Genomic DNA, 26,352 nt, shown 5'->3' on the forward strand with positions numbered 1-26,352 from the left:
GGTATAGATTGGATTCAGACTATCATAAGGTGACAAAAAATGTTGTTTCCTTTCTTCAGCAAGCTTGTGAGCTGCAACATTAGCACATGGAGCTCTGGCTCTAGTAGAAAGTGCTAAAACTGGAATAGAAACTAGATCACAATTTCCACACTTAATAAGGCAGTAAGTCAGCAGCTGCCATGGGACAGAGCTGGCTGAATTGTCAGAACCATTCCATGGGCATAAATCTTAGACTTGTGCCAGATGCTTCATGCTGTTCCTGCTGTGCAAAACAGCTGGAAATTCAGCTTAAAGGATTTCTTTCCTAGAGAGAAACTACAGCTGGCATAGGGTTGAGATAAAGTGAGTTTGATGGGAAGATACGTCATGCACTCTTGCTACAGTGTCACTGTTGTGGCTTCGGGATGCATGTCTGACCCTATGATTTTATACAATGATAGGTAAAATCTACAGTTCAAGGCATGCAAAACAATCTTACAATTTTATTTAGAGAGATAGAGCTGTGCATAATGGCAGGTAGAAATTTGACAGGAAGATGATCTTTGGAAGAACATTGCTGTTTCTAGTTTTTCTCTGTACTAAATCTGTGGAAACAAAACTGTTACATTTAAGGGAGTAAACAGGTACTTTTCCTTTTTATGAACATGCTTTGTCTCAGTAGATTTTGTTTTGCTTCCTTTAGCAGTTTTCGTGTGTATTTTTGTTTATTTTATTTTATTTATTTATGTATTTATTTTTCTCAGAAGCTTACATTTTGTGGTAATGTTTTGCCTGGTGGTATATTCAGTTTGGGCTTTACTTTGACCCCATAAGATATGGCTCATGAAGGATTCTTGTACAGGAGTGTGGTTTAGTATCTCAAAAATTTTGCTTCAGTGGGCTATCTGAAGGCCAGTCAGTCCTACCTCTCTTGGGTCTCAGAGTGTTGGAGTCTGATGGTCATGGCTGCATACACTCTGTCCACTCACTAATGTGCATTTCAGTCCTAACTCTGCAAATGGCTCTGTGAATCTACAAAGGCTAAAAGTATTTTTTAACTAACTTCAGGAAAATGTGGTAATATCAAATGCAGGTGAATCTGCTTGTTCTGTAACAAAATGGGATAGATTCACCTGAAAAACAGCACGCATGTTGTGGCTCCCCATTTGGTTTATGAATTGGTTCTCAAATGCAGATAGACCTTTGCAGGATAATCTCTCTGAAGAAGAAACAGATGTGTTTAAAACACATTGGAAAATGCTTGCAGGAAATACTTTATGAATACAATTGTTACTAAGTAAGGCTAGAGCCCTCTGCATGTGAATATTATTTCAAGCAATAAGAAGTTTACGTTAAGATCACATAAGCAGTGAAACATGACATTTCTCACTAATTTCTTGTAAGTTGCTTTACTGTTTGTTAAATAACAGAAAATTTACAAGGCCCTTTATAGTCTGAAGGTAGTTCTGAGCTTAAAGGAAGAGAAACACATGTAGTGTAGGATGACTTTTGGAGCGGGTCTGAGCTGAATAAAACAGAAATAACATGATCATTGAAGCTTTGTTTACACCCAGGAGTTTAAATGTGCTCATGAAGCAATGTAACAGAACTAGCCAGGGTGATGGTTGGCTGGTTAGAATGTGTTTATGGGAATGGGAATAAATTATAGTGCAATAAGCTGTATTTATAGCAATAGCTGCACTAGGGTTGTACAGAGGAGCTGCTATGCCAGAAGGAAAAATCACATCCCTCGCTGGAATAATCTTGTACATCTGTGTCCAGACCAGGCCTAAATTAATTCCAGTTGCCTTTCTGAGTACTTAAACAAGAAGGCAGCTTCGTACAGGCTTTCTTTGGCTCTGGGAGGATTTAACACTGAGAGGTGGTGAACATCTGTGTCTTCACTGAACCTGTGGTTTCTGAAGGTGCCTTAAGCCATCAGTGTCTTGTGTTTCTGTCTTGGCTCCAAATCTCATTAAAGTCAATGGGAAAACATTTCAGTGCTGCAGGACTGGAGCTTCTCAAGAGGTGAGCCTGGTGTAGCTGGGTTTCTGACAACTCAGGTGCACAAGCGGTAGGAAGCAGTTTATCCTGGGTGTAGAAAAGCGTGCTGAAGTGTGATCACACATGACAATCACAGAGGCTTGCTGGGACAGATAAAACAGTTTTGCGCTATTCGGTAGTCCTACTTTGTTTTTTCATTACTTTTTTTGATTCTGCATCCCGAACATAGCTAACATATCACTACCAGCCCAAGCAAAGCGCCGCCTCTCTCTGGGGGCTCTGACAAGTCATTTATTCTCTCCAAAATGGAGTTTAAGTATGTGCAAGAGGAATGGCCTGTCTAAAAGGGCTCCTATGGGAGCTTCCTCTGGCATGATGTGTCTCAGCGTACAATGTCCGGGGGACACTGAGGAGAGGGCAGCACAGAGATCCCAATGTGTGCTGAAAAAGTGAATTTAAATAGGAAGAAGACAATTTTTCACTTTTTTTTTTTTTTTTGGTAAGATGGGTGTTGTGGTTTAGCCCGGCTGGCAGCCAAACACCACACAGCCGTTCGCTCACCCTCCCCCCTCCCTCTCCAGGATGGGGGAGAGAAACGGGAAAGTGAAGCCTGTGAGTTGAGATAAAGACAGTTTATTAAGACAGGAAAAATAATAACAATAATAATAATAATAATAATAATAATAATAATAGTATTAATAGTAATAATGTGTACGAAATAAGTGATGCACAATGCAATTGCTCACCACCCGTTGACCGATGCCCAGCCTATCCCCAAGCAGCCGGCCCCCCCACCCCGGCTAGCCACCCCTATATATTGTTCAGCATGATGTCAGATGGTATGGAATACCCCTTTGGCCAGTTTGGGTCAGCTGTCCTGGGTCTGCCCCCTCCCAGCTCCTGCTGCATCCCTAGCCTGCTCGCTAGCAGGACAGAGCGAGAAGCTGAAAAGTCCTTGGCTTGGTGTAAGCATTGCTCTACAACAAGTAAAACATCAGCATGTTATCAGCGCTCTTCTCATCCTAATCCAAAACATAGCACCCTGCCAGCTACTAGGAGGAAAATTAACTCTGTCCTAACTGAAACCAGGACAATGGGAGAGGCTAAGAGTGTAAAGAATTTCAGGTTAGACACTCCCAACATAACAAGTAATTCTGCTGAGTTGAGGACTCAGCTAAGTTTGGTCGATTCCTAAGCTGAGTCAGTAGTGTTTCTAGTAAAAACTGATGGTTTGTTATAATTGGAAGTAAATATCCCATTTTCAAGCATTTTACTGTTTAATCTTGAGTTCACATCTTGTTCACATTCTTTCCTTTGAAGTGGCAGCTCGGGCTTATCAGATTCCGTTATTATTTCTAACCATATTACCATTTGATTTTTGTTTGGCAGCTAGGTTTTCTGTTAATGCTTTTCAGATGGAGGTGACATCAGATTTTGGTGGTGAAATTTTACCCGTAGGGAGACTTCTTATTACTAGGTTTACAGAACTATGTTACTTCATATAATTTTTACCTTTTCTTTCCCCTCTTTGGTAATATTCATCACAGTACTGAGACGACTACTAGATTCAGTGGGCTCTGTATCAGACCTTGAACTTGCCTACAGTCATTGCAGGAGCTGGTTTGAGGTTATTTCTAACCTGCATCTTCATGAACCTTGCATTTTATTTCCATCTCACGAGATTTTTTTTCACAAGTGTATTTTTTCACATTAGTTTCCATTTAATGTGACCACAGCTGCTTCTGTCACAGCTACCACATGATGAAAAAGGAAGAGAAACACACTTTCACAGAGTTTCTGCACATAGAAGCATAGAGTAATTTAAGGGGGAAGTGACCTGTGCAGGCTACCTGGTCCCCTCTCCCCCCGCTCACTCAAAGCAGGACCAGCTTCAGAATTAGACCCGGCTTCAAGGTTAGATTAGGTTGCAGACAGCCTTATCAAGTTGAGTTGTGAATATTGTCATGGATGGAAATTCTGTAACTTCTCCAGCCCCTGCTCCTCTCCTCAATGTGAAGAACTTCTTTTATGTACATACATACGTGGAATTTCACTTCTTTGCTGCAGCTTTTGTACTGACTTGAGGGAGGTTTTTAATTTGAACACGGAGTATTTCCTGGGTTCTAGGAAGACTCTTCTTTTCTTGGAATAAAAGTCCACGCTTGAAGATAATACAATATGACAGTAGTCAAACCCATACACAGCAGTTCTGGTGGCAGTGAAGAGATATACAAGCTGCCGGTCTAAAAGAATGAGACTGAAGTACAGCTTTAGGTAATAGAAGGAAGAAGTAATGGTTACAAACACAACATCTAGAGGATAGTTTTAGTAAGAACCGGCCCTTCATTAACTTACAGCTTTTTTGTTATTTATTTTATTATTATTTTTAATCACAGGACAAAATTCTTCATACGTAGCTGCACTGAGATATAATATTCCTTTATTTTGGAATATTTCCCTACTTAAAATAGTGGCATTTTATGTCATGACAGATTAATTAGATTTAAATACCGCAGTCTTTAGGCAGAATGCTCCAAGATGATGAGACGCAGATGCTGCCTATCCAAAAATCTGGAAAAGAACTAAAAGAAAAATCACAGAATGTTGACATTACACAATGACGGGATTTAATCCTGGCATGACTGAAGCTATCAAGAATTGTGTGGCTAAATCTGTTGTCAGATATAATAAACACTCTTTCTGCTTCCATTTATGTGAACATGTGCAGCTGTTGAAGAAATGGGCATCTTTGCTTCTTAGTCAAACAATACATAAAATGTATTATGCTAGAAAAGATTATGTACAAAAACAGGTGACAGAGCTGTGCTGCAATAGATTGATTTAGAGAAGAAAGTATGAGACCTACTTTTTCGTATTGATTCCCTCCTGCAGTCATTGAATTGTGGAAACAGAGCTCATTTAACTGGAGTTCTTGAGAGAGAAAGAAAATATTGTACATGCATTCATTTTATAGTCTACATGGGAGTTATATTCATGTAATTGAAAAAGATCCACCAAATCAGTTTTCAACAACATACAATACACAACAGAATTTATTAAGAGGACTGTGCCATCGTGTCTTTGTCTGTCTGCTTAACTCACTACAGACATGAACATGCATCATGTATTATTTAAATGTGTATGTTGACACATACAATTCATAGGATTTAGAATTGGAAAGAACGTGAATTATACAACAGAAAGCTTTCAGCGTGCTGCAGAGTTGAATTTTTTTTAGGGCTAAATGAAGATGTACGTTACCCTTAAATAAAATAAAGATAATGAAAATAAAAATAAAAGGGTTCTTAGATGACTGAGCAGACCACCATGTTCATTTTTCCTGCTCTCAGCAGTGAATTTAGTGAGCATCTTGCTGGGTCTTAGGAAAAGCATAAGTATGCTGACCTAGAGGATGAGGACAATATGTTTGTATATCTTTTTTCTGATGAAGCAGGCTCTGGTAATCCATGTGTTGAAGATGCTCTTTAGTGTGACTGTGGGTCTTTAAAATTTGATTTTAACTCACCTTGACAGAGAGGTATAGGTGTCAAATAAGATTGCCACAATTTTTATAAATATGGGGGTTTGAGGAGAGAAAGGAGCCTAAGTAATACAGAGCTTGGCTGAAGCTAACAAGAACATACAGCATGTTAAGGGCTTCATGCTGAGCTTTGAGTAAACCCCAGGAAGAAATGTAGAGAAAACTGGGCTTTTCTAGTTCTGATGTTCACAGAGCAACTTCTTTCTTTTTTTTCTTTAGCAAAAGTACATTGTGAAATACTACTCTAAAGTAAATATAATGCAGTCTTGATATTCTTTTTAAGAAGATTGAAATCAGGATATGCCAATTTAGCCAAGTAAGCTTTCAAAATGGGCATGACATTTTTTTTCCTTGCTGTGCACTTCAAAAGCCATCAGCTGGGCATGACATTTTTTTTCCTTGCTGTGCACTTCAAAAGCCATCAGCTGTTACCTTCTGTTCTGGAAACCATCAGGATCCTATAAATAAACATAAGATAATATAGGAACAGGAAAAAAAAATCTTATGCCAGCAGTTATTCTTATTATTAATTCTGTTGTTTCTTTTTTTTTCTTTTCTTCTTTGCAGTGTGTCCTATTCAGTGCATGTCTCTGAGGACTACCCAGGTACTGTGCAACATTCTTGTCCATGACACATGTATACGTGTTACTGTAAATTACAACATTCAGATGAGAATATTTGAAAGGGTGTTAATGTGTTCCAGGTGCATCCTTGTGCTAATCACTTTCCATTAGTCAGATAATTTTCACAGTCATTTCTTCCTTTCAGGTATCATTTATCAACCGGGTCAGGGTGAGAAAACCTAGTTCACAAGTTTACTGAGACCAGATCTTGTGATGCTTTCCATGTTTGGAGCCAACACAGTGATAGAGGAGGGAGAAAGCGCCCGGCTCCTTTTTGGCATGGTAGATATAGTCTGATCTTTCAAGAGACTGAGCAGTCTGGCACGGGGCCAGCAGAGCAGTTCAGTGTGTTAAACCTTAATGAGACTGATGACTCACGTTCTTAAAGTTAAACCTGTGGACTGTGCAGTGATGCTTCTCAGGGTCTGCAGGAGTTGGGGTTTGTGTACAGGTGTCTCTTTGGTAACGTAAGCTTGCAAAGCTGTTCCCAGCTGCTCTCTTTTTTTTTTTTTGCTATCTTAAGCATTCACAGTATGTACATCTGCTTTGTGAAGAAGAGATGTCTAGTGTGTTAGGAATGATAATGACTCTTTGCCATTTTACAACGTTGATCCTGAAAATACTCACTGTGATTTGGTGAGCCAGTGTCTTTGTCTCCTGTATTTGTACTAAATCTTTTGAGTTAGCCATGATCAGCAGCAATGTTATCTCTTTTCTGGCATGTATTTTAAGAGATATTTTAGGGACACACCAGAGCGTGGTGGTGTCTAGCATAGGAAACTCTCTGCTGGTATCCTCCTCCTCAACTGGAATATGCCTTTCAAGCACTGTTGCTTGTTTCTAGAGTTCAGAGCAGTATATGCCCATCAGATAAATTTCTCACTGGATAAGTCTTTGCAGATCATGGTTTAAGTCAATTAGTGTGTAGCTGTATCAAAGTTGTATCCTTTAGAGATTAAGGGTGTGTAATACACAGTGAATCAAACTTTGCATACCAGCAGAAGACTGTCAGAACTGATCATCAGATAAATTGCTAGTGTATGTAATAAATATATGGAGAGATAAAAGTGCTGCTTTACAAATGTTCATTCAGCCAGAAGTGATACCACAAGTGAATTTTAGATACCATAAAAAGACCTTTGGGTACTGTGTATACTCTAACTCCCTGCATTGCTATTGTATATCACCACGTTGACACTGATAACTGTGTAGATATTGCTGAATTGCTTCATAAAGCATCAAAAGATTACAAACAGCTAAGCATTAAATCATACCTCTGGGAACCATAATATGACATGACAACTTTCAGTAATGGAATGTGTTTGAAAGTTTCACAATTGCAAGCGAAAGCTAAAAATATGCTCACAACGGTGCACTGAAGAAGTTAATCAGAAGAGTGTTGAGACAGTATGTCTGAAAGTTATTTATACATTGCTGAAAATGTGAAAATATAACTAAAAATTTTAGAGGCAAGTAATAACAGTTCCAGCAAAATATCTTCGTAACCATTTTCTCACAACATTGACAAAAGTGGGGGAGAATAGCGCTCCTAAGGAGCAGTTACAGAATATCACGTCAATGAGTAGACTAAAGTCCCTTTAATATGAGTGGATCATGACTCCTGTGAGAACCATTACAGCAGCAGGTATTTTGCTAATGAATATATGTTTTGACTGATACTTGGCTAGCTGCCATAAACTTTTAGAGCTACTATGGTCTTTTATGCCGGTGATTTGTGGGTTATGGACACATTAACAGAAACATCCCTCTCTTAGACTGCGTTAGACTGCAGTAGAGCTGGGGACACCCAGCTTGGTAGTGAGTAGTTGTTTGCCTACCTGCAACAAGTTCAGGCAGACTCCACCTGACTGTGTTGGAAATGGGATCTTGAAGAAAGCAGACCAAAACCAGTATCTTCATTTCAAGTTTCATTACACTGACAAAAGGACAGGAAAGGAAAAACACATACACACAGAAACAAAAACAAAAAAAAGCAGTGGTTGCCAAGTAGAAAAGGAAAACAAAAGCTTGGCAGTGAAAAATATTATACAGCTGCCACGAAAGAATGACAAGCAATGGGCATAAAATATAATTAAAATCAATAAAACCTTAATTGAGTCAGCCTTTTTTCCATATATATATTTCTTGGTAATCATATATGCTGTACAGCACAAATTGTTGTATTTCCTACATTTTCATATAGCAATAAGTTCTAGCACGTGGATTTCCTTATCTGCACCCATATAGTGAGAGCTGGGTAAATTTATTTAGGTCTAAATGATGTTCTCTACAGCAGTAAGCTATGCTCCCAGACTTGGGAAAGGAGTGGGCATGTGTTGTATGCCCAGAGCCATCCAACATGGTGATGCTGGCACTGAAACGGTGATGGCAAGGTGGAGCCTGCAAATAGAGGCAAGGCAGGGGGTCAGGGGGAGGGTGAGAAGCAGCTGCCCTGGGTGCATAGCTTACAGCCTGACAAAAGTGGCAGGAGGAGCGAGTGCTGGCAGATGGCTGGAGGCAGCCCCTCTTACTCTTGCTGTGCCGTGGCTCTAAAACACGTCCCCATGCCAAGCATGTAGCCGAGCAGATGCAGACTGAGCAGATGGAGCAGGTTGCAGTGCCCACGGAGTGCAGCACTTAGGAGAAAGTGGGGTCAGCCTCCAGGAGCAGCTACCTGCTCACAGTATGTGTTTGCTGTGCTGTGCACAGACTACTTGGGTTACCTCATGGGACAGCGCAGGAGTGAGAAGTAGGCAAAGGTGTGGGGTAGCACCAGACATGGTAGCTCTGCGTGAAGGTGGCAGAAAGGCTGATTCACAGGTGGCGGGCTGGGAAAGCCCCATGCGCCTGTCTGTGCGTGGCGATGCAGCTGCCAGTCTGCAAAGGCAGTGTGGCACACCTGTGGGAACCGCTGATGCTGCTGCGAGGAGGGGGCAGCCTCCCTAGGGCTCAGTCTGGATGCAGACTTCCCAGAACCACTGCAGTATAGGTGGCAAATTGCTGGATTTACTGATCAATTAATGTTTACATTATTTCTAGCATTCCACTGGAAGCACTGTGGTCAAAGGCTTTGAGATGTGGGGTTGCAGCAGTGTGCTTAAAAGTGCTTGCGAGTTCATGCCCTTTGCTGATGTTGATAGATCAAGCCCTTGATAGATCAAGCCCATGATAGATAAAGCCCTTTCAATTCTCTTACTTGCCTCTCTATCTCTGATTATCTTAATTGTCAGCCTTTCTGCTATAGAGTGGAAAGTCCAATTTAGCCCAGATCATTAGAAAACAAAATTTTTAATACTTTCGTAGGCAGTTCAGCAGTTCATGCAAAATTAGCTTCTGTGCATACTGCATAAAAACTTGCTGCTGCTTTTTTGTTGCCAGTGGAGGTTTGGTTGGAAATAAAAAATCACAGTCTATTCCCACATTTTATAAGAAAGTTTGAAGTGTGCTTTCAGTATTCATACCCATACCCAAAGTTTTTAAAGGGAACAAAAGATTTTTTGTTCCTGAATCAGGCACAAGAAATGTTCTCCATTGATTAGAAGATAATTCAAACATCCTTTTTGTAACTGACCAACATGAGGCATATATATTTTGCATAATGTGCTGTTAACAGCCAGCTCACTGCATGTTAGACCAAGCCTGAATGTTGGTATCAAGCATGACAGAAAATGTAGAACAAGTCATCCTTTTGGAAAAGGTTGGCACCAGCCCCTATGGGTCTTGGGACAGTTCTGAGCAGTGCTTGGTACACTTCATGAAAGCCATAATGTTGGAATGCAGGGGGGTTGGTTGTATAATATTTGGTTCTTAATCTTCCATCCTTTTTGTACTTTTCTTTTATCTGCAATCTCTCTAGAAAAAAGCACAGCAAGAATATGATAGTGTTGGGTTTCCCTCATCAGTTGTGAAGTGATTCATTATGGTAGAAGGGTGGATTGTGCAATGAGGGAAGGGGCTGGCAGAGCACCACGGGACTTCAACATGCAAAGTGTTTTTCTTTCATAGATAACACATATGTTTCCAGTTCTGATAACGATGAAGATGTGTTAGTTACAACAGAGCCAATTCCAGTAATTTTCCACCAAATTGCTACAGGTAATCTTATCTCCTATTATTTTACCAAGTTCATGTTTTGTGAGGGAGGACAAGACATTTCCTGTACTTAAAGGGAGATGTGTTAATATGTGTACTTGTACAGTTCACTAGTTCTTCACAGGCTCGCTGTAGTAAGTTGTCCTACATTTCAGAATAGAATAAATTAAAATACTTCTTTTGGGGATCAGCACAATTGTGTAGGCAGAATGTATTTTATTCCTTTAATGTTCTGCAGTCTGTGCTAAAGTAATTCTCCTCAAATACAGTTAGAGGTGCTTAATACTTCCCAATTATAAGTTTTCATGCTCACTTGCTTAAACCTTTATGTTTACTGTACCACTGGGGATGAAACAGTCTATAACTATCATTGCCTCTGGTGAATTATTTCAAAAAAATTCAAACAAAATGGTTCAGCTATTTCACAAATGAGACTACAGGAAAAATATTTTTCCAGTGATTTTGGGAACCTCTTCATTTGAAATTACATCCATACTTTCAAAAAAAACCCATTTAATACATAAAATGGCGTTGAAAGATCTAGGCACTTATATACAATATATAACCAAGATCTCTGTATACTCCACACAGATTTTTTTTTAGACTTTATCAGCTAAATTCCTTGATGATTTCAGGCTGTAGGCAAAACTGAGTAAAGCAGTCTTAAATCTAGCAGTTCTGCAGATAAGAGTGCTTGACTTTGTGGTATTTTTATTATTGTTACAGAGCTTTAAGGTATTTTTGTGTGCATGTATAACACAGAATTACTTTGAATTCCGCTGGAAAATCAATATGATTTTCAGTCTCTGATCTCATTTACGTAGTAAATCAAGAATAATTTTATTAAAGTTACTGGAGTGGCACCCTAACAAAAACTGGTCATTATAGCCTGAAGCTTAAGATTGTATTAAATTTTATTAATTCGAATAGATTAAATTTTATTTGCAAGTATGTACGTAATTTGAAAAGAAGTAAAGCCTATCATTTAAAATAAGATCTAAACCTATATTTTGTATATAAGTTGATCTGATTTAATTATTGCTGAGGGCTTTTGATCTTTCATTCTTTTCATTCTTTTTTACACAGAAGTTTAAATTAGTGATTGGGAAAAAATAATCTCCTAAATGGACCCGTTGAATTTCATTTCACAGTTAAAAACATAAGTATTCTGAAACATAGTCTCTTGTTAATTTTAGACTGTTGTATTGTAAACACTTTGGTGTCCTTCATACCTGTGACTTACTTACTTAACTATTTCAACTAAGTATTTAAAGTCAGTATATACAAAAGTATTTCACATTTTTCATAGATGTTCTCTATTTTCCCTTTTATTTTAAGAATTAAGAAAAACCAGCGATGTCAACTATTGCTTATCCATAAAATCAAAATTACAGAGGGAGAATGGAGAGGTATGTATTTCTTGGATGTATATTTTAACAAAAGATATTTTAAGAAACAACTGAAAATAATATGTAATAGAATAGAATTCCTGTCAAGTGCACCCTTACAACACATTTTGGAAGAAATGTCTTAGCTTACTTAGGCCACTACTGTGGCCTACAGCAATCCCACTGGAGCCTCTGGACCTTCTCCTGGCAACGTTCACCGTAAGTAATATCTGGAGTGTGAAGGCTTTTCAGTCATGCTTGTATTTGTGCTGTACCTCTGGCATGGGCCCCTAACTAGTCTCACTGAGATGATATTAAGAAAGAAATGGCACTAAAAGATGAGGTCTTCAGGGGCTGACAGTGTTAGGGCCTCAGAGAAAGTACCACATAGGCTCCCACCATGAATGGTGCAAGAGATTGAGCACTGTATCAAAAATTCAAGTGCTTAACTTCAAGACTTTCTCTGACAAGGTTGATTTCTGGATTTGGAATATTTGTTTTATGACTAATGACCTTTTAGGCTCTGATCTGTATTTTATTCTGGAAAAGGGGGTTAAGTATGATCAGATATGATAATGGATATGGTTGTTTGTTTTCATTAGGTGAAACCCTATTCGATTTTAAAAACTGCACTTGGAAGTATTTTGATTCTACTGCCACATAATTTTATGCAATGCTCTGTAAACATTAAAAGTTCAAATGCAGTATTTACCCTTTTGATGCAGAATTTACCGTTTGGATTAAAACCTTAAGATATAGTTAGTTTCCATGGGACAGACTTTTGAGTTTTTCCTTTTTTTTTTTTAATTGAACAAGGTACTTAAGTATAAAAACACTGAAAAAGCCTTTAAATAAGTCTCTTAACGCTGTTGGCTAGACAGAAGTTTTAATTAGGATAGGATGGGTTTTACACTATTCTCATGTGAGAGTTTTGTTTCTCTTTAGTTGGCATTGATTTTTTGTTCACTTGGGTTCTGTTTTAACACAAATTTCCACTTTAGCTAGGGTTATTATTCAACAAAGATGATTGAAGTCACTTTATTTCTTTTTAGCAAAGTAGAAGCAGATATGATTTTTATGCCTCATTTTAAAAAATCGCTGTGAAATTGGCTGAAATACAATTTTTGTTCTATGTATACATGTAGTAACTACAGAAGGAATTTAGAGGTAAAGGTAAGGAGGTGGGATTGTATTGTCTGACCATAGAAATTGGTGATGAGTATATTTGACATTTATGAATGTAGGGCATTTAGGGGTACCTTCTCTTCTTTGATTCACACATCTGATTTGTATTCCACTGTGACAGTTCTGTGTATCATGGAATCATTGAATGGTTTGGGTTGGAAGGGACTTTAAAGATTGTCTAACTCCAACACTGGAATGTGTAGGACGTAAACAGAAAATGTGCATAAAGTACATGGTGTTTGGATTGAAGTAAAGAGTTAAGATTTTATCACATATTCTTTATGGGATCCTTGTCAGAATAGAGCCTAGAAATAACTAATGTATTGTGAGAAACAAGGATTAATATTTTGAATTAATTACGTAATTATAACTAAAGGCTTCATTGGTAACAAGTAGAATATAACACTGCAGTTCATGCTGAATTGAAGTCTGTACCATGAGTGGTTCTATTTACTTGAGTGCAATTATTCACAGAGCAGCCTATTTAGAGCAGATTTTCTTGGGTAAGCATATTACTTTCTAATCTTTACTTTTCAAAGTCTTAGAACAGAGGCAGTCAGAAAATTAAGTTTTCAGTTTCCTGGCAACAGGCTGGTACTTTTTAAGCAGAGGTTTGTCAGAGTTTTTCACAGAAGGGGACTTAAAAGATCCCATGCTTAGGCTTGAATTATTTCCTTAAACTATTAGAATTGATTTACCAGAATCAAGTTAATTAAAACTTTATTAGGTCACCGAAATGCTTAATGGATTAAATACAGAACCTCTGTCTTGGTGGGTAAAGTATGCTTTGTTTAGCAGGACCACAGAGTGAAGTAGTCCTGAATATTCTAGTCCAATTCCTAAAATACCACGCTGTCTGTATCCTCTGACAAAGTATTTTTCTCCGACATACATTCGGGGTTGTTTTTTCATACCCCAATAGTGTGTGTGAGCTTTGTCTGCTCTTTCACTATTCTTAAAATGGGCCCATAGTACTCCTCACGAAAAATAATACTAAAATGTCATCTCTTATTAAGTGTGAATAGAGCTTATTTGTGAAAAATAGTCTTCCTGTGCTCAGAACTATAAATGCAAGACAGAGATACTGCTTTTATCATTGTTAATTTTCATTTTTAATTAAGGAGTCACAGCACAGCAGCACACTTGAAGAAGATTCTGAAGGGGATAATGATTCTGAGGAATTTTATTATGGAGGACAGGTAATGAAGGATATTTTGCAAATGTTTCAAATTTATATCTGAAGGCCTCTGTGGTTCATTTTATTTTAATTTTTTTATAATTAATTTATTATGTTTATTCAATGTGTGAATGTAATGCGTCTATATATATAGTATTTTATAGTAAAAGTATTGAGTATGTTATACTGTATAATCATGTCAAACTTAAAATAAGGAGAGCTCCTTTGCATTTGTAAAACTGCAAGAACAGAAAATCCAGCTGTTCTTCAGGATGTTTGAAAATAGAAGCCAGTTGCTTTTTTCCAGGAAATAGACATTTACTCTTTACAGCATATCCCATTATTGATACAAATGGGAAGTCAGGCTAGATCCAAATATGTTTCCTGCTGGAGTGTTGCCATTTTGTAAAGTCAAGAGCACTGCAATTTAATGGTAAAAAATGGTTATTACAAAACAATTTTAATCTAGGCAACGATCCATTCTTTCTCTGAGGTCTACAGTTAAATTCACCTTGAAAAATACTACATGTTTTTAGATAAATGTGCAGCTCTGTTTTCCTTCTTGCTCCCTTAGCAGAATTAGTTATTATTACACCCTGTGATGTGCTGGGAAATAAAATATCTTTATATCTTTTCCTTTTGCAACATCAATAGAACGCTTCACGCTGCTAGCCTCCTTTATTCAGATTTTTGTAATCTTTTTCGTCTAAAGATTGCCCCAAAGGAATCATTCCTCCCTTATGTTTTTAGAACTGTTTGCTTTGATGAACATTCTAGCGAATTACAGCTGGCGTTTATGAAAGTTGTTGCTGCCTCTGCCCGGAGGCTGAAGCCATCCACACCCTGAGAGTGCGGAGTGAGGCTGCAGGAGTGTGTCAGCAGTGCCGGCCGGTTGGGTTGTAGCAGGGTGTGCGGCATGCTGATGAGGAGGGCATCGCTGAGCCTCTCCTCCAGTAGCGTGGTGGGGCTTGAACACAAAATATGAGTTAAAGTGCATTATATTTACAGTAAAGTATTGAAAGCCCACCCCTAAAAAGCTACAGAAAGTGATACTGAAACTGGAACTGAAATAATGTATTTTCAGTATGAGAAAATGACTGACGGGTACAGACTCATGTTCACTTGAGAAATGACTGCAGGGGTTGCCTCCCTTCCTCTGCCTATTAGTACAGCCCCACAGAGTGCTGCAGAGGGCTGTGTACACATACTTCAGTGCAAAGACCAGTATCTTATTTTAATCTGCCTGAGAGGAAAAATCTTCTGATTTTTGCCCTGTGGTGATGAATTGTGTGTACTGGTGTCATTTTTCAACTCTACTGAGAGAGCAATAACCTCAAGGTGAAGGAAAAGCCAGCAAGCAGCTGGGAGCACTTGCTTCTAGAACCAGTGCAACTACATTTGGTAAAGGATGCCTGCCAGTGCCCAAATGGGTGAATAAATATTAACACTGCCTATGAGATATGAAGAGAGAGAGCAGTAAATCATTTTGCAAGGTGTAAAAGAGTTGTGTAATAGCAACTACTGGTCAGAATTCGGTTGCCTTATATTTGAAGTTGGAAATGCATTATATTGTCATTCTTTGAGCTAGTGTATTTAATTGAAGGAATGATAACAGGAAAAAAAAAACACAGTAAAATTGTAGTTAAATCAGTAATAAAAAAAAGACATTAGATGATTGTGAATGTCTTTAGAATAGAATACTCCAAAAGCGATATAAGGAGAAGAAACAAACAACAACTACAACAACAAAAGACATCATCAGAAATGTATTTATCAGGAGGAAAAAAAAATAAAATGTCATGGTCAAAAAGATGAAATTTTAAGGAAAATCTATAGATTGAAGTGGTTAAGGACTTAGGAATTAAGTAGGAAACCAGGTAGTGAGCTAAGTTCCTGGAGAGATAAAAGAACAGTCCTTTTTCAAAGAAGGTGATTTTAATTAATCGCAGTAATTTTGTTAAGTGGGCACCACATGTATTGGGATTCAATAATATAGAAATAGAAAGTAGTCTGTATGGAAAGTAGTTGACAGTATATGCAGGGAATAGGTAAGGTAAGCTGTTTTATTTGAGACAGGTGTTTGCTGTGCCCACAGAGAAGGGGGTCAAAAATGTTGATATTAACAACTATGGGGAATAGCTACCGGTATAACTGTGCGCGACACAGTTGGAAAAGGTGGAGGTCAGGGTTTATACTAACATTTCTAAGTGGTTACAGCTGGAAAGACAAGAAAGCAGCTGATGATGAAACAAGGAGCATGGGAAATTGCATTTGATGGGCAGTGAAAACAAGATACGACCTTTCGGTCATAAATTAAAGCTTGTATCTGCTTCCTAGCCACCTGCTTGTAATCCTCCCTAAGGATTTAATGGATAAATACTTTAAAGTAGCTGAGTGATTCAATAGCCTAAGTCCTATTGATTTTCAATGGGATTTAGGTCTGTAAATCACTTAATCTCCTTTAAAAATGCAACATTTTGTCATTATATGGGACAAAATAATCTGAATTAGGTCTCAGATTAAATACCAGGGCTTTCTAAACACAGACCCTTCAGACACAGCAAAGTTATCAGATTTTTAGCTTTTATTTTCACTTTCTGGGCATCTCTGTTAATTCTTACTTTGAATCTCTTATCTTCTACATTTGCAATAGAGAATAGTAGTTTGAAATAGTAATACTACTGCTTTTGGTGCTTTCTCCCTCTCTTGTGCTTCAGTTACAGAATGTACTTACAAATTTAGATACACAAAACTCTGGCAATGTCCCCTATGTACATCAGCATGTCTGTGGCACTAATTTAGGGGTGGAAAAAATACCATACCTGTGGTCTTACAGTTTGCCAGAACACTGCTTTGGTTCTTTCTGGAGGTCATTACCTCTTACCACCAGAAAATAGATGGGAGAAGGCAGTATGCAGAGCAATTTGGTGTTCTGCATAGTGTTCCATTTGGATTTTATTAATACTTACATGTTAGAGTGGATAAAAAAAATGTGCTTTGGGAGCAACAAAGTGATGGGTGAACCACAGTTATGATCTGTGAAAACATTGCTATGCTCTCTTTGGAAGCAGAACAGCAATTGCTTATGCTTATTTAAACAATTCATTTTTGAGTAATGATATATACATATATATATATATATATTTACATATACACAGGTTTGTTTACTCCTACCTGAAGTAAAAGAAAAATAAATTAGTAAAGGTTTTGTTCTTATGCTTGTCTAGGTGGGAAATTTTTCTGACGTGCCTGTCCATACAGAGCGGGGATAGCTTGCTTATACCTTTCTGGTGGGGAATATCATCAATAGCTCAAAGTATGTTCACGTGCTATGCTGATGAACTGCCTTATGTTTGATGAAGTCTAGGTCTAATCAAATTATTTGCTAATTTTCATAAGTAAAAAGTGATCAGGTGATTATTATTGTAATTCAATTGAAATGTATTTAATTAGATATGTAATGAAAAGTACAGCTCCAGATATCAGAACTGAAGTGCTACAGCACTGAGGTCAAGCAGATTTGGATGTATGAACTGAAGAAACATTACTGCGATTACATAGACCTCTGCAATAGCAGGAATTCTCAGCAGGAATTAATGTGTAAAGATATATAAAAAAAGATATATTGCACTCTTGTGCTTTGCTGTCTGAATTTGTCAAAGGTACAAGCCAAGTCTTATTCTCGTTTCTGAATGTGCCCAAATTACGAGGTCATTGACTTTAGTGGAATTACTGTTTTTCTAATTGGTGTAAAGAAGTAAGAGTCAGGGTCATACAATCACAAGCATATTGCTTAATGAGAAAATAGTAATTGACTTTTAATAGATTGTTACAAGCCTAATAAAGTATATTTGTCCTTACAGAAGATAAGAGGATATTTAATTATTTTGACTTCATACAATCCAACTAGACAAGCATGCAAGTTTTTTCTTTGTAGTATAAACACTAAACATAACCATAACCACTCTTCATGTAGCTTTCATGAAAAAAAATGTGATGACATCTCAGTACACGTTTCTTTAGACCTTATCTGGTAAAAAATGCTTAAAATGGGAAGGTGTCTTTAATTATTTCTCTTTTTTAATCTGATGTCATTGCACTGGTGGTTTAAAATGTAGCAAATGTAGCTTAGATGCTGAGAGACTTAGTGCATGGAATAGTGTCATGCTTCTCTTGTTGAGCCCACGCCATTCTGTGTCCAAAATATATGAGAGTGTGACAACAAGCAAGAGGGAGCAAATCTTTGTGCTGTGGTAGTTAGACTGGAATGGTCTAACAGGAGATATCTGATTCTCCTCCTACTTACCAGGTTAAAAATGCAAGAATGTCAAGAGGCCCAGAACAGCCCCCAGGACGAGATAGGATAGAGGAATGAGTTCTTTGCATCTTTTCTTCCACAAACAGGAGTTGGGCCATCTGGAGTTCTGATACAGAGGTGCCTGCTTTGCAAATCTCATTGCTTAGAAGAGCTAGACCACCTCAGTGCTTCAGCTTATCAACACAATGTCCTTTCTGAGCATGGCATTAAGAAATCTTTATGCAGCACATTTTGCAAGGAGAGCTTTCAAGAGCCTAGATCAGATGCCAGTAATGAAATAAATAAGAACTCCTAGAATTTTGCTGTTGTTTTGGTAGGTTAGCTATGATGGAGAACTTCACAAGCACCCACAGTTGGAAGCTGATTTAACAGCAGTGAGAGAGATCTATGGACCTAATGCAGTATCTCTCAGGTATGTCATCTACCCTTCTGTATTGTGGAACCTGTCACATTTTGGAGGCTGTTTTGTGTACTTTCCCTCACTGCCAAAACACAAGTCTTCTCTGAGCTCTGCATATTGTGACAAAGGGAAGGGGCACTCTTAGCTAGCAATAATGCGGTATTTGGCTTCATTTTTGTGGCAGAGTATTCAAACAACTTGCTTGGAACAGGTCCTGGAAGCTTGTTCTAAAATATTGTTCTTTGCACTTCAGTAGGCATTTGATCAAGCTGTTGTATGTTGTTGAAAATTACTATTCATCATTACTCTAAACCCTTGTTAAACTTTTTATTTGTTGTATTCTGTCTTCTGCCCTGGGGTTGGAACAAGAGGTACGATAAGAGATTTAGTAGATGTTGTCCCCAGGGAAAGATTGAAGGAGTTGGTTTTGTCTAGTCTGGGGAGAAAAAAAAAAAAGGCAGAGGATTTAGTAACAGTTTTTCTTCTTCAAGAAAAACCTTCAAAAAACAGTGATCAAGTGTTCTCCATTGTCACTGTGAGAGCTACGATAAGAAAGTAGTCTGTTAGAAACAAACAAGAATTTGGTTAGATTTTAGGAAAGCTTCCTAATTGTAATGAGGTGGGAAACTGAAGAATCCTACACAAGGAAATGGTGGAACCTTGGTCAGGGGTAAATTGCAAACAGAAATTACACAAAAATTCTGTAGGGCATATATGAGTGTACATGATTCTGCAGCAGCATATAGCTGTATGGTATGTTTTATTCACTTCAAGTCTTTTATAACTTCATTTTCCATCTATGTAATTATTAATAATTTAATTAAAATAACAGGGAAGATGTAACAGACCTGTCAGAAACATTACAATTAAAATAACAAAATTATTATATAAACAAAGTAATAAAATACAGAGATTATAACCTTAAGCATACGTATATTGCAAGTAACAATTCCCATTAATCTAAACAATAATCTCTGTTATTTTAGAGTGTGAGAGTGTGTGTACAACTGTGGTGTAAGATGCCTTTTGAAATTAAGTGGAAATTCATTACATTTTTAGGACCTGGAGAATTAAAATCCAAATGGTTATGTATGGGTTTAGGAAATAAATTAGATAATGTTTAGTTGCCAACTGTTAGCTATGAAATTGAGAATACCCCTTGATAGCATGCTTCCTAAGGCTCCTAAAATTGAGTAATGGTAAATAACCTTTCAAAACCGTAATGCATCTATTATGTTGAATCAACTGTTTCGTTGGATGCATTGTGATCCCTCAGGCTCACTGTATTAGAAATTGGCATTTGTGGTTGCTTTTGCTTTGTGGAAAGCTTCCATGCTTCTTGTACTCTGCAGTTGAAAATACACATGAATTCTTGGAAATGATAAACACAGCATTAAGCATTCAGTTTCATCCCTCTCCAACAGCTACACTTCTCTGACTGCAATAGGCCTGTCTGACAGTGACACCCACTAAAATGCATTTCTTAGAGAGTTGACCCTATTATTCAGTAGTCTCCTACTGTCAGAGTGAACTTTACATACATACAGAAGGGGAATTCCTATACCTGCATGCTTTTCACCACAGCCCTTTGAAAGCTGGCCACCAACCTATAAGAAAGGCATCTGGACCAACTGATCCAAACTCTTCAGTATCTACTTACATTACTTAAGCATTGATAGACAGGATCTCTGGAGCTTCAAAATCAAAATGTGTTCCTGGAGACATTGTGGGCAGCAGATCATAAGCTTCAGGCACTAGAAGAAAACAGGATTTTTTCCTTGCTTTTAGCTTGGGGAAGTAAACCATCATGTCTCTAAAATCCATTTTTCATGATGGTAATGGAGTGCAGGCAAAGGTATTTCAGTGAATATGGAAATTCCACAGTTGTAACTTATTTTTATCTTCTTCTTTCTTCTACTAGCATTTCTGTGTTTAGTTGGTTCAACTCCATTCCTGTTTAATTCATAAAATTAAGCTTTATTCCAACCTTTTGGATCCGTCATGTGAGTAACACCAGCCTGTGTTCATAAGTACTAATGATGAGTTTATAGCAATCTGTTCTTTGGATCTTCAGGAAAATTAACAACAACAACAACAAAATCTGAGATCAGCTATCTCCTAACAAAAATACTTCTGTATTTCAAGGTTACCTTATCAACTTCATTTATGCACAATTGCTACTGTGCGCTCTTAGTAGTGTGCACTCTTTTTAATAGAAAAGCAAGGAATTCATTGTGAGAAGCGTGTAAATGCAGTGTAAAGCCAAAATCCAGGGACTGGGAGTGTATCAACTAATCTGTGAAAAACTGGAAGTTATTTTACTTTTATAGAATTATCAAGTCAATTAATTAAAATAAAAGTAACTTTTGTTTAGGTATAAGAATGAATATTTTCTAGCCCTATTTTTCAGAAGTCTTCACATACCTTGGTCGAGGGCAATGAGAGTGGGTCAGAAAATAAGAGGGAAAAGAGTCACACTTTAAGATTTCATATAGCAATGAAACACCTATGAGCATAAAGTAAATCTGCACCTTAGAGATTCCAGGAATACTACAGGTGACAGATAAAGTAAGGTAGCTATTGCCTTGAGCACGTTACAGGGCAATCGGTGTGTTTTGACAAATAAATACCCTGAATGTAAGAAGCAAGCCCACAGGTATAATGTGCCATGGTCAGGGCTTTGTTGTTTTTGTCTTCGTTTTTTTATCTCAAGCCTCTGCTTAGGTCAACTAGGATTTTCTTTTGTCATAAATAACAACGGTATGTGACCATTATTGTTTCCTTGATCTGTTTGTGCAGTACATCAAAGATACATGGCAGTGATGGAATGAGAATTTTGGGGAATTATTAAATAAAATAAAAATAAATAGCCTATTTAAGCGAGATAAGAAAGAAAGTTTCAGTGCAGCGGGTGTTCACCCACTGGGAATATTGATCCAATCTATGTAAATGTTTATTTTATAACCATTCTGATTTTACAGCCAAGTTTATCCTTCATAAAATCTTCCCTGTTGTAAGTACTCCTGGGCTGAGGAGTATTGTAAAGAGCTCTAATGTAATGTAATTCTTTCCTTTCAGGGAATATGGAGCCATTGATGATGTAGATATTGATCTGCATATTGATGTTAGCTTTCTTGATGTAAGTAATCTAATCACAAAATTACATAATGAACATTAATACCCATTTAATTCTGCTACACATCAGGCACTCTAGACAACTACTGAGACTTTCGTTTTTCAGAGGCTTGATCTTCACAAGTGGCTGTGACGTTAATGATTGCTACCCAGTGGAAAGGTTTCCTTTTCATTTGACAATCATGTTGTTAAGATGTGTTCTAGGCTTTTATTTACTGCCTGTATATTTCCTTTCAAACGTGCTTTGTAAATGGTAAATGTTTTAACTGATGTAAATGAAATACATTTCTTTTTTTGCTATCCTAGACATTAGTTAGGTGAAAGCACTTCATAGAGTCCTGGAGAGAAGACGACCTTGGCTAGAGATCTCCTGTGTGCTTCTCAACATCTGCAACTGATTAGGGAGAGGCTTGAGTGGCAAAGGAGACTCAGGGCAGGGGTGCTGTCGACTGGCAGCATGGCTTGTGTAACTGTTACGCTGTCATTAGCTCCATACTTCCTCACCTCATCTGTGCAGTAACTTCCTGTCCTCTAGATGCAGAATGAAAAGTAGTGCTTTTAGGGGCATCATTAGCTTCTGTACAGATATATCATATTCTCAGGTCAGTACAGCACAGAAGATAGTTTTTCTTGGGCTCTTTGAAAATTAAGAAAACTTGATTATACCTTGAATAATCTTAATCAGTATTGAGAAGGAGCAAATGTTTCCCTTGCCTTATGTTATGGGTTCAGTGTCCTTTCCATCTTCATTTGCTCCTTTGCTTCTCAGCTTTGAAGCAGTATGTCTTGATAGATGGAAATGTGTCTGCCTGCACTGTGGATGTAGTGTCATGTAGAAACCTGTGCTCAGTTTAAATGGGCATATTCAAGGACTGGAAACAGTCTAACACTCCTCTTAAGGTCATTAACAGGCAATAGTTTTTCTGAAGTCTCACGTTTAAAGTTGGATTAGATATCCCATGATGGGTAAGTGGATGGGTAGTGTTTATACCAACCCCTAATATAGACTGACAAAATGCAACGATTCTTCATGATGTCTAATGGTATCTGTTGTTTTCTTTTTGTCTTGAACTAGGAAGAGATTGCTGTGGCTTGGGATGTAATTCGCACAGAGCCCATAGTAGTGCGATTGCACTGTTCGCTTACACAGTACTTAAATGGCCCAGGTTAGTCACCTGTGTATTCTTCATATGCCTTGTTTGTTGTCTCAGTCTCAGCCATATCCTAAGTGACAGATACTCATTTACTGCTAAATCTTTGACCCTGTATGTACTTAAATCTATTGCTGAGAGCAGTCTTGCTGGTGTGAAATTGTTATTTGTATTTGCAAGACTAGGCCCTAATGATGGCATGAGTATCTAGTTTAAACTCCTGGAAGCTGAGTTTAGGAATTTGTTTTCTTGATATCCTTTGAAATGCAGCTGTGTCCACTAGGAACCTGAGGGTTTATGAATAAATGTTTTCAGTTTCTAAAATGATTTCCTGACTTTGGAAATTAGGGATCATCTTCACAGATGCAGGTATTACTGATTAGGTATACCTGCACAAATCTGTGGAGCACATTAATATGCCCTTTTTCATGTACCTTTTGAAGAACCAGACCATGATAATTATGCTGTCAGCTTCTGATTTTTATATGAACATATGAACTCTTGGGGATCTTCAAATTTGAATGAGATTTTTGAATGTTGTGCTGACATCCAACTCTGGTTGTTCAGTAAAGCTTCCTCATGACAGTAAAAATATCCCAACTCATGAAGAATCAGCTGAGAGAGAAGATTTGGAAACATCATGTGCAACAGTCAACTTCAGATATATTTTTACAGAGGAAAGTCAAGAAGTGTGTAACTTGGATCATAACTTACCTGGATTTGGAGGCTTCCAGTGCAAGCTGTCAGTTCAGGCTTGTATCCGTAGGAGAATCCTGCCTCTGGAAATTGAATAGATATTTCCAGTCATAATATGTTTATTCATTACAACCCCTTACTTTTTGCTTGACTTTGGCCCTTTTGCCTGTATTTTATTGCTTTGATCTTTTCTGTAAATATGCAGATCTTAAAATATGTATTTGGCATAGCAAGTAGCAGTGTTAGTATTCAGAATATTTCTATCAAAATGTAATTTTAAAAAGTACAGCAAATAAGAGAGATTGAAGCGTGAAGAGCATCATGCAATAAGAAATGATCTAGTGAAATCAGAAGTAACAAGAAGTTATCGTCTGCACTTCTGACAAGGTTAAAACAGGAAGTTTAGTTCTCAGTCCTGCAGCTGACTGATTATGGTGGCACTTGAGTACTGAGGGGCGAGATCAGGGCCAGAGGCAAATGCTTCTCTGTTACGGCTGCTGTTTCAGCCATGCCTCTTTATTTACCAGAAAAAGCACAATGAAATCCACCATCTTTTGTGTTAATAAGGCTCTTTCTCTGAACACTCCTTTTGCTCCTTAGATATGTTGTTTTGAGATTACCAAGTCATAACTTTATGACACGTATATTTCTCTTTTAATACTTTCTGTTGTCTGATAAAAGAAACAGAAGTTTATTGTGTTCAGTATACTCCAAAGCACAAAGGGGGATATTTTTACCACCTTGCAGCTGTTTACTATCCTGATTTTACGTAGTCATTCTTCTAGTTAATTACTTTTTTTCATTGTTTTACCTGAGAGCAGTTTCTCCCCCGGGCCCTAGAAACCTATCTTAGATTAGGATTAATCAGCCTTTGAGGGTACTGGGCTCTCTCCTCTGACTGTAGAGTTTAGACAAGAATTACAGTCTAGACATCAGATTTTAAGAGTGGTGAAACTAAAGTGTGGTAATTCTCACTGGAGATAGTCCACACCCCACCAAGCATCCCAAATTTGAAAATCTAAAGACATTGCTACCCCTAATCAAGTCATTTCTTCCTTTTGAAAAAATCATCAATATAACTTCAAAAGATGAGGTTATATTTGAGTAAGAATATTGGGGCAAGCATCTACAGTGTTTTGAACTAAGCGAAATTGGATGGCAAGGTTAGATACACTGCATTTTATTTTTAAAATTAATTTATTAAAGGGAAATTAAAAGATAAACTGGCATTCTGGATAAGAGTGATCAGAATAATACAGATTTAAAAATACTGATTTTCTAAGAAGGAACCCCAGATTTTTTGTTTTCATTCATTTTTATTTTACTATGGTCATTAGTTCCTTATGTAATACAAAGTATATAGTCCCATTTGTGTTTGCAATATGTGTTGGCTGTTTTTCCACCTCAAGGACCTGAGGGTCTCTCAACAAGTGCTGGACTTCTGACACCTGCTTCTTCTATCTAGCAAATGTTACTAAAATACTTTAGTAATACCAGGAGCTAATTTCTAGCCTCCAACCCTTATGTTTTCAATTTTTTGACAGATGAATGTGGATATACCACTGGTAGGATGGGTCTTGAGTAAAATGCAGGGTCACTTGGCCACTGGAATGCATACATCAGGCACTTAGGTGATGAATATTAAGGATTCTCTATAAAAATGCCCATAGAAGGAAAACCCAGATACTAGTTAATTCAGTTCATTCCACTTTCATTTTCCTCATAGTCATAGGAACTGTGACAGTGTGTAGAAATAATTGATCAGACAAGGGTTTTTTCTCCTCATCTAGATCGAAGATCATGTAAGTTTCTAAGTTCCTATGAGGAACTTAAATTAGTTTACTTTTATTTAGGAAATTTTAATTCTTAGATACAATAGTCTTCTGAAAAATAAAAGAAATACTCAGGTGAACTACACCTTTATAAAATTCTGAAGATCAGATTAGGTGTGAAGACTCTCATTTTATTGCAGAAAACCTGATATGTTTGAACACAGAATTCACAGAATTGTAAGGGTTGGAAGGGACCTCGAGAGATCATCAGGTCCAATATGATATACTAAAGAAAGTATATCAGATCTTTCAGGGAAAGGGCTTAATTTTGTTTTCAGTTACAAAGGGATAAAATCGTTGTTTTCAGTGACAGCAAGTTCACTTTGGACTACAGTAACTGCATCTGACAGTTCATTGAGATTGTCCCATGGCTATTAACAAAAGGTAACAAATAGTGCACTCAGACTTCTCAACTGAGAAGATATTCAATACATAAATTTATTTACAGATAGGGCATTTTAATCTGTGTATGTAAAGACTACTTGGAAGAAAAATTAAGAGATTAGACGAGATGAATTACCAGATGCAGATACATTTAATCTGTAGTTAGTAACAAAGCTCTCTATTAACAAAGATACATTTACATAATTAACATTAGTGGGAAGACATATGTTCTAGGCAATCCAATTTTTAAAACAGTTGTTTGTTAAGACGACAAATGATATTGGCTGATACTCTAAAAACGGCCCTTCATTTCTTCATAGACTCAGGTGACATGACTGCTTTCACACTTTCTTCAATGCCATTATTTATACTAAAGGTCCAAATACAACAGGGTCCTTAAATATAACTTGGATGGTTATGAGTTCTTGATTATTCATTTAAACTCAA

General features: G+C 37.5%; 1 protein-coding gene across 3 annotated transcripts in view; it reads left to right on the plus strand.

Annotated features, from left to right (window-relative positions):
* Window positions 1–26,352, plus strand: part of PARP8 (poly(ADP-ribose) polymerase family member 8) — a 110,443-nt gene that overhangs the window by 46,412 nt on the left and 37,679 nt on the right. For all 3 annotated transcript variants that reach the window (XM_050716197.1, XM_035566126.2, XM_035566127.2), the window contains 7 exons: window positions 6,092–6,129; window positions 10,153–10,242; window positions 11,578–11,648; window positions 13,934–14,011; window positions 18,625–18,719; window positions 21,786–21,846; window positions 22,918–23,008. In XM_050716197.1, the coding sequence (XP_050572154.1) occupies window positions 6,092–6,129; window positions 10,153–10,242; window positions 11,578–11,648; window positions 13,934–14,011; window positions 18,625–18,719; window positions 21,786–21,846; window positions 22,918–23,008 (524 nt within the window). The remainder of the gene's footprint in view (window positions 1–6,091; window positions 6,130–10,152; window positions 10,243–11,577; window positions 11,649–13,933; window positions 14,012–18,624; window positions 18,720–21,785; window positions 21,847–22,917; window positions 23,009–26,352) is intronic.

Source organism: Cygnus atratus, chromosome Z (genome assembly GCF_013377495.2).
Source record: "Cygnus atratus isolate AKBS03 ecotype Queensland, Australia chromosome Z, CAtr_DNAZoo_HiC_assembly, whole genome shotgun sequence".
NCBI lineage: Eukaryota > Metazoa > Chordata > Aves > Anseriformes > Anatidae > Cygnus > Cygnus atratus.